This window comes from Phragmites australis, chromosome 19, assembly GCF_958298935.1.
Source record: "Phragmites australis chromosome 19, lpPhrAust1.1, whole genome shotgun sequence".
NCBI lineage: Eukaryota > Viridiplantae > Streptophyta > Magnoliopsida > Poales > Poaceae > Phragmites > Phragmites australis.
Window position 1 is genome coordinate 20,241,554 of NC_084939.1, and position 8,840 is coordinate 20,250,393.

The following is an 8,840-nucleotide window of genomic DNA, read 5'->3' on the forward strand; positions in this document are numbered from 1 at the left end:
CTTCTTCGCATTCGAATAGGGCTTACAAGTGGTACGTGTTGCAAGGTGAGAGACACGATACAGCCAAGCTGGATGAGATATTTGTCCGTACACACTTTCCGGTAATAACACACCTTTAATGCTTGTATCTCACTATTTATGATGAAGAGTACTATTGAACTAACGAATATATTGCATTATTATTTGAAGTGCCACAAGTAAGGTTTTGACACCATTCTTTGTGAATAATATGCTTGCCAGTTTCTTAGGGTAAACGGAAGGTACACAATGAACCCTGAGTATGTAAGTCATCATTGCGTTTGCACATTTTTCTTTTGTTCTATTTTTGTTGTCACTAGTGTTTTAACTCTTTTTGTTGTGTTTTCATTGCAGGCATAGAGGATCAAATGTACTAACTCCTCGCTCACTCACAAAGATATCCAAAACGTGATATGGGAACCGGGGATTCTCGAGTCCCGATGCCATGACAGCACATTGCCACGTGGCGCCATCCCTCGGGGACCATCTCCCCGAGGGCCCGAGAAGAGCCAGGCCCGGCAGGGGGTGTTCGGGGCCAAGAACAGTTAGTTTCCGAGTACCCAAAGTTCCCTGAGGACCTGAGAAAAGCCAAGTCCGGGAGGGGGTGCTCGGGGACATGAACTGGTCCCCGAGTGCCCAGAGTTCCCCGAGGACCTGAGAAGAGCCAGGCCCGGGAGGGGGTGCTCGGGGCCAAGGACAGTTGGTCCCTGAGTACCCCGAGTTCCTCGAGGACCTAAAAAGCCCCTTGCCGATGGACCCCACAAGGGTTCCATGGTGAGGTGTCAATTGGTGGAAAGCCCGATGCTGTATTTAAGAGGGAGCATGGTCGGTCACATCCAACCACTCCTCCCACGCCTGTCGTACTGAGTATGTCAGTCCCTATCATCGCCTGGTAGGAAGGCGTGGGAACATTTAATGCGACAGGTCCCATCGCACGTTACCCTGCGGGGCCCATAAAGGAGACAGCTTGAAGATATCGTCGATGGACTCGAGGCGTATCGCCTGTCGCCCTCCCGCGTCAGACTGTGTCAGATCTGCTCTGACCGGACGGGCATGCGAGGATATTCAGCGGCTGGTCGGTGGCCCCCCTGCACCTGCTAAAGTTGGGGCGTAATGACTGACGGGACCGACCGAAGGGCGCATTTTCAACCTCTGTAACATCAAACTGTAGACTCCTAATGGTTGCTTTCCATTTATGGCTTACAGGAACTTGTGCCCCCGATCTGGGCACGTCGAGCCTCCCCCGGTAGGATAAAAGGGGGAGCTCTTCGTAGAAAGACTAGTTTTAGCAAGTCAGAAGGTTGAAGCTAGCCGAAGCTCAAGACTTGATAGATAGACAAAAAAACTTATAACACAGAGATCCAGAGAAAGTCATTTCAAGAGCATTAATAGCATATCAGACACACAGGAGTAGGATATTACGCTCCGTACGATTCGAACCTGTCTAAATCACTTGTGCATTTACTCCTACTTAACAAATTAAATTTGCGCCAGTTTGGTGAGGCCATGTTGAGTTTCGTGTACGAAATTAACAATTTACTCTGGAGTTTACGTGTTTAAGAAAGACTGCATAATCTATTTATAAACTTCATCATGCTTGAGGTATGGAACAAACAGTCGATTTTCTGATGTAACTTCTTAGTTGCAAATCTTTTTTCTTTTTCACGTGCATATGCCTTCCTTAACGCCCCCCTGAACACTGAGGAATCCAACTTTAAAGCATGAGCCTTTATTCATTGAGTCCCAATTAAGTATCTGTCACCTTAAGCTCTTAGCAACATCAATTCCTTGCTTGTCCGAGTAACTCAGACACCTTGCTCTAGTGATTCGGGCTCTATATAACAAGACTGCAGCAAGGGACAAGCCTGGACAAGGTCCTTTAAGAAGTGTACCTGCTTGTCCACCCAACTACTAGTACTTGTTTGGCTGTAATGATTTTGAGATTTTTTTTTTCTCTCTTGAGTCAACCAAGGCGGTCGGATCATCTCGTGCCGTCCATACGAACTGCCAATTCTGCAAGCAGGTATTAGACCAAGCCCAAGAGAATTCTTTCACAGGTAGATTTTCGTCGTGAAGGAATTTTCGTTTCTTTCAGCGTTTCTAACGGTTTCGCTTCACGGTTCTCTTCACGACAGGATTCTTAGGGTCATTCCCTTCAGGACGGGATTCTCTCTCCGTTCCCTTCGCGATTCTCCTCAAAGGGAAGCTGTTGGAGATGAGAGGAAATAAAAGGAATAGAAACGGGAAAGAAAATCGGAAAAGGAACAAAATGAAGAGAATATGGTTGAGAATAGTCTTATGAATATCCTTGTTGTTTTAGATTATATTAGTTCATGGCTAGTACTAATTAAGAAGTAGAAATAATATGTATATATTTCTTTCTTACTAAGCTGCTTGGTGGATGGCCTGTCTTAAAGCTGATCTTCGGGGCTTCGGTTGGGTCGAACATTCAAGTCTGAGCTCCTTGCTATGGTCTGACCTTGTTACTTTGTGTTACTGATTCCGGCTACTTTAAGGTGTGGAAAAACTGTGTTAGTAAGTATGGAAAATGAATGTTATGTTAGTAACTTCGAATTCCGTGTAATACAAAAGCTGTGTACTGCAAACGCTGCTCATATGGCAATCGTGTGTGTTGATGAGTGATTACTCTCTATTCTATTTTGCATTTTTTTTTACTGACAGAGAACGTGTATAGGACCTCATAAACTCTATTAGGTGTACTTCCCGCGCGTTGCTGTGGGTTTTATTATGCATTCAAATGTAAAACCACCGGACTAGTAGCTTGTTTGTGTAAGAGATGTTGATATATGTATTTAAATGTTCCAACATTCAATGCATCCGAATTTTTTTTGCCCGACATGGCAGTTTACCCGAAATTCAGCAAAAAAATAGGCGAAAAATTGAATCCTGGTCTGGGGAGTATAACTTTGGGGAAACTCAAATTTGAGGCCTGTTTCCTACTGATATGCAAAAGAAACCCACGGAGCCGAATGTGGCAGAGGACCAAGCCCACCCTTGCGACCCTCCTAATATCACTATTTGAAATTAGGAACCCTAAACTATCGTATACATTAACAAAATGTGTGCCAGTTTGGTGATGCCATGTTGAGTTTCTGCACCAAACAATTTACCTTGGAGTTTACGTGTTTAATAAATAGCATATAATCTATTTATAAACCTCATCGTGCTTGAGGTATGGAACAAACAGTCAATTTTCTTACGTAAATTCTTAGTTGCAAATCCTTTTTTCTCCTTTTCACGTGCATATGCTTTCTTCCTTAACGCACCCCTGAACACTGAGGAATCCAACTTTGCGTGCCCTTTGAAGCACGTGCCTTTATTTATTGAGTCCCAATTACTCACTCTGGTTGTAAATGTAGGTCGTTTTAGCCTCCTAAACTATTCTCTAAATATAAATCATTCTCGAACTTCTATGTGTTTTTTTCTCTTTTGTTCCCGTCTTGCCCTTATTTAATAAATACTACTACTCTCACAAATGAATGAGTTATCTTTTCTAATACAGAATAAATAAAGGACAACAAGATCATTTGATCTACTTTCTTAATCCTTGTGTACAAATCTAAAACAACTTTCATTTACAATCGGAGGGAGTAAGTATTTGTCACCTTAAGCTCTTAGCAACATCAATTCCTTGCTTGTCCGAGTAACTCAGACACATTGCTCTAGTGATTCTGGTTCTATATAACAAGACTGCAGCAAGGGGCAATTTCCTTGTCCACCTAACTACTTGTTTGGCTGCATTGATTTTGAGATTTTATTTCAACCAAGGCAGCTGGATCATATTAACTGCCAATTCTGCAAGCAGGTATTATGAATATCCTTGTTGTTTATGTGTTACTTCATGGCTAGTACTAATTAAGTAGAAATAATATGTATATATTTCTGTGAGCGAAAGAAATATGTATATATAACATTTCATGAGTATTTTTTGCTGACTAAACGAGACCCGAAGCTTCACTGCAGGCTACATAGTTACTATATAATCTCAATCTGCTATGTTTTCTACAAAATTGTGTGGTAGCGCAAGTTACTATGTTTTCTTTTTAAAAATTTGCAGGCTACATAGTTACTATATAATCTCAATCTGCTCCATGGATGCCATGTGAGCAAAACAATGGTCAAAACCAGCCTGTGCGATCAAAGTGAGCTGGTATTGGAAGGTTAGGGGCTAAATAAACCGGATAATACTCTACGGGATTACTCGGACAACAAAGATAATTTCCAGGAGTAAAATGGACATTTTCAATTTTAATTGTATCATCAATAGTTTTGTAAAAGGTGTCATTTTAATTTGCAGCATATGGAAGCCGGTGCAGCTACAACTAGATCATCAGGAGGAGCACAAGCACCGATGGACAGACGTCTCATGGCGGCAGCCAAATCTGGTGATGCCACATCAATGATTGATCTTGCTCATGATGACCCAGGCGTGCTGCTTGGAACAACACCACAGGGGAACACCTGCCTCCATATCTCCTCCATGCACGGCCACCAAGGGTTCTGCAACGAGGCCCTGCGGCTGAACCAGTCTCTCCTCACCGCGGTCAATGCGGATGGGGAGACACCACTGCTCACCGCCGTGACAAGGGGTCATGCTTCTTTGGCATCTTTTTTACTCGGACGCTGCCGTGATCAGCAGCTGAGCGAGGCGATCTTGGCGCAAGACAAGCATCGGTATAATGCTCTCCACCATGCCATTCGCAGCGGCCACAGGGAGCTCGCACTGGAGTTGATATTAGCGGAGCCTGCCTTGTCACGAGCCGTGAACAAATACAATGAGTCACCCATGTTCATAGCAGTCATGAGAAATTATGAAGATGTCTTCGAGAGACTGTTGGGGATTCCTGATTCTGCTCATGGGGGATCCTTTGCCTGCAATGCTCTGCTTGCTGCCGTGAGAAATGGCAATTCAGGTGAGGTTGCAGATTAGGAACGTACGTGGAATACACGGCAAACTGGAATTAGGATTGAGAAAAATCAATACTATGTAGACAGCAACTTACTACTCTCTAATATCATCATTAGTAATCCATAGGTATGATAATTCCGTCATTGTTAACCATTGTTTGTTCCTTGATGTGTTTTCAGTTATCGCTAAAAAGATTATTGAGACACGTCCTCGGCTGGCCACAGAAGAAGATATGGATGCGAATACGCCAATGCGGATGGCTGTACTTTGGGACCAGATTGACGTTCTAAGAGTATTGTTGGAACATGACTGCTCTTTAGGGTATGAAGTAAGCACAAGAGGTAATCCTCTTCTTACTTCAGCCGCATTTCGAGGCAATGTAGGTGTCGCTCGGGAGCTTCTTAACCATTGTCCGGATGCTCCCAGTTGGGATCCAAATGATGACTGGACATGTCTTCACGAGGCTATATCGGAAGGTCATGAAAACTTCGTAGAATTTATCCTGCGGGCCCCACAGCTTCAGAAAATCGTTAACATGCGGAACAGAAATGGAGATACTGCTCTGCATATCGCAGTCCAAAAGTGCAATCCGAAGATTGTCTCTGCTTTACTGCTTCACCAAGACATAGACGTTACAGTTGTTAACAACATTGGTAACCCAGCAACCTGGCAATTGTCTGCTGTCTCCGATCATGCCAAGACTTTGAACTGGGTACGTATGTTTTCTCCATATGTTGGTCTCCTGAAAACCTTAAGGACAAGGTGTACTTCTGGACTGCCATATTGTGCCCCTTCCATCCATTATGCACTTTTGAACTTTTAGAACTAAGCACGACTAATCATTTACATTAGTAGTCTGCAAACAGGGCCCATGCAATTTACATGTTTACACAGACAACCATTAAGAACCATTTGAAAGGAAAAACAGAAGGATTTTAAAGCCACGTGACTATTTTGAATTCAGCAACTGTCACAATAAACCATATAATTTGCAGGGGCACGTCACTTTATGAAACTACCTTACAAATAAACTAATTCAGACTAAAAGGAATTCAATACAGATGCAGAAACTGATTGAGATTATATACTCTCTCTGTTCAAGAATACAAGGCGTATTTCGTTTTGGCACGGTCTTCAAAGTTAGACTTTGACCATTGTTTTCTCACAAAATATATAATTTATGGCTACAAAACTAATATAGGGTGAAAGAGTTTTGAAATTTGAATCTAGTTGTATATTTTTTATACACCAAATATACTAATAATTTGACTAATTATTTATCAAAATATATATAGTTTGACTTTTTCAAAATAAAATACGCCTTTATTTTTTAACGGAGGGAGTAGTAACTATGTAGCCTTCAATTTTTTTTAAAGAAAACATAGTACAATTTTTTTTAAAGAAAACATAGTAACAGTGTAACTAGAAGGTACCAACATAGAAAAATAAAAAAGAAACTTGAGCCGCCCCACAATTTTGTAGAATTTATTGTTTTCCTTGAGTATTAGATTAATTGCTGCGAGCATCATTTGCACCTTTCTTTGAATTCATGCAGAATGAAGTGTCCATGCTTATGTTGAAAGCTGATCCAGAAGGCGCAGCATGTACTTATAATCTCAAAAACGTCGTCAAGGCTACAGTAGCTAAAGCATCAAGGAAGGATGTCAGGTCACTGACTCAAACATACACAAGCAACACTTCCCTAGTGGCGATCCTCATGGCGACGATTACCTTCGCCGCCGCTTTCACCTTGCCCGGAGGATATAGCAGTGACGCTGGAAGTGAGGGGGTTCCCATCATGTCAAGGAAGCTTGCGTTTCAAGCATTCTTGATCTCCGACACCTTAGCAATGTGCTCCTCACTTGCCGTTGCCTTCATATGCATCATAGCCAGGTGGGAGGACCTTGAGTTCTTGCTTTACTATAGATCTTTTACAAAGAAGCTTATGTGGTTTGCATACGTAGCAACAACCACGGCATTTGCAACTGGTTTATACACAGTTCTGGCCCCTCGTCTCCTATGGTTGGCTATTGCAATTTGCATTCTGCCAATCTTATTGCCCACTCTTACCAAGCTGCTTGGTGAATGGCCTGTCTTGAAGCTCAAGTTTAGGTTGGGTCGAACTTTCAACTCTGACCTCCTTGATATGGTCTGACCTCGTCACTTTGTGTTGTTGATTCCGGCTACTTTATGCTCGCGTTGTTTGTTCCAAGACATGTTTAAACATTGTAAAAGAATGTTATGTTAGTAATTTGGATTTCTGTGTAAGACCTAAGCTATGCATTGAGAACGCTTCTAGTTTGCCAATCGTGTGTTGATGATTAATTACTCAAATATTCTGTTCAACTTTTTTTTCAAAGTTTACTGATAGCAACCTTGGACTTCATATTTTAGGCACAATAGAATCTGAACTGTATTTTTCAATGACAATGAGACCTCATTGCTAGGCCTCCAGCGCCGCCGCTAGCGACGTTGACCTCGCCACCTTAGCCGGTTCTCAGGGCCATGTGCGTAGCTGTGGAAAAATGCCAAATACTCTAAAAGTCAGTCTGATTTTAAGATTTTTTCCCATAAATTATTTTGTTGCAAAAATCCCCCAAAAGCTTATTCGGTTTTGATATTTCCCTTTTTTCATTTTTCATATATATATAAACAATGAAAAAGAGGAAATCATTTTTCATATATACATATATATACACATGTATATATATATATGTATATGTATTATTCGGTTTTGATATTTCCCTCTTTTCATTTTTCATATATATATATAAACAATGAAAAAGAGGAAATCATTTTTCATATATATATATATATACACGTATATATATATATATACACGTATATGTATATGTATATATACGTATATATATACATGTATATATATGTATATGTATATATATATATAAATATATGTATATTGTATATATACATATATGTACATATATATATGTATATATGTATATATATGTACACACATATATATGTATATATATATGTGTGTGTGTATATATACACGGCGAGCCTATTCTGCGCCTATGCGCAGTTGCTATTTGCACTGCGTACATCTCCCAGTTACAACCCGAAATACTGTGAGTTACAAGTTGTTAGGTAGACCAGTTACAGCTTCACGTCCAGAAATATATAATTGCAACACGAGAAGCTAACACTGTGAGTTACAACCTGTTATTCGCATTGTGTACATCTCTAGTTACAACCCGAAACACTGTAAGTTACAACTTATTAGGTAGATCAGTTACAACTTTATGTCTAGAAATGCATATTTCAATATAAGAAGTTAACACTGTGAGTTACAACTTGTTATTCGCATGCATATCCCCCAGTTACAACTCAAAACACTGTGAGTTACAATTTGTTAAATAGATCAGTTACAACTTAACATTCATAAATGCATAATTGCAATACGAGAAGCTAACACTGTGAGTTACAACTTGTTATTCGCACTGCGCGCATCTCCCAGTTACAACCCGAAACACTGTGAGTTACAACTTGTGGGGTGTGCGCAGACATGAACTACAGTGAGCATACCTGTAGAACTCCTCACATCCCCTAGTTACAACCCGAAATACTGTGAGTTACAATTTGTTAGGTAGATCAGTTACAACTTCACGTCCATAAATACATAATTGCAACACGAGAAGCTAACACTGTGAGTTACAACTTGTTACTCGCACTATGCATATCCCCAAATTACAACTCGAAACACTGTGAGTTACAACTTATAGGGTATATGCAGACATAAACTACAATGAGCATATATGCAGAATATACATACATTATATATATATATATATGTGTGTGTGTGTGTATATATGTATATATATATATCAGAGGGCTGCTCAAAGCAACCATATCTGGTGATGCTGGATCA

At 40.7% G+C, this 8,840-nt stretch overlaps 1 protein-coding gene across 3 annotated transcripts; it reads left to right on the forward strand.

Moving 5' to 3' along the window:
- Positions 1 to 1,897: 1,897 nt before the first annotated feature.
- On the forward strand, positions 1,898 to 7,281 carry LOC133900039 (ankyrin repeat-containing protein NPR4-like). 3 transcript variants are annotated; one of them, XM_062341118.1, is made up of 4 exons: positions 1,898 to 2,075; positions 4,337 to 4,952; positions 5,128 to 5,660; positions 6,504 to 7,281. In XM_062341118.1, exons 2-4 carry the CDS (start codon positions 4,340 to 4,342, stop codon positions 7,101 to 7,103), a joined length of 1,746 nt encoding a protein of 581 aa, XP_062197102.1. In that variant the 5' UTR covers positions 1,898 to 2,075; positions 4,337 to 4,339; the 3' UTR covers positions 7,104 to 7,281. The 3 variants fall into 3 exon arrangements, with proteins under 3 accessions (XP_062197102.1, XP_062197101.1, XP_062197099.1); XM_062341117.1 differs by having other exon boundaries at positions 1,898 to 2,041; XM_062341115.1 differs by lacking the exon at positions 1,898 to 2,075 and adding an exon at positions 3,616 to 3,844.
- The last annotated feature ends 1,559 nt before the right edge of the window (positions 7,282 to 8,840 follow it).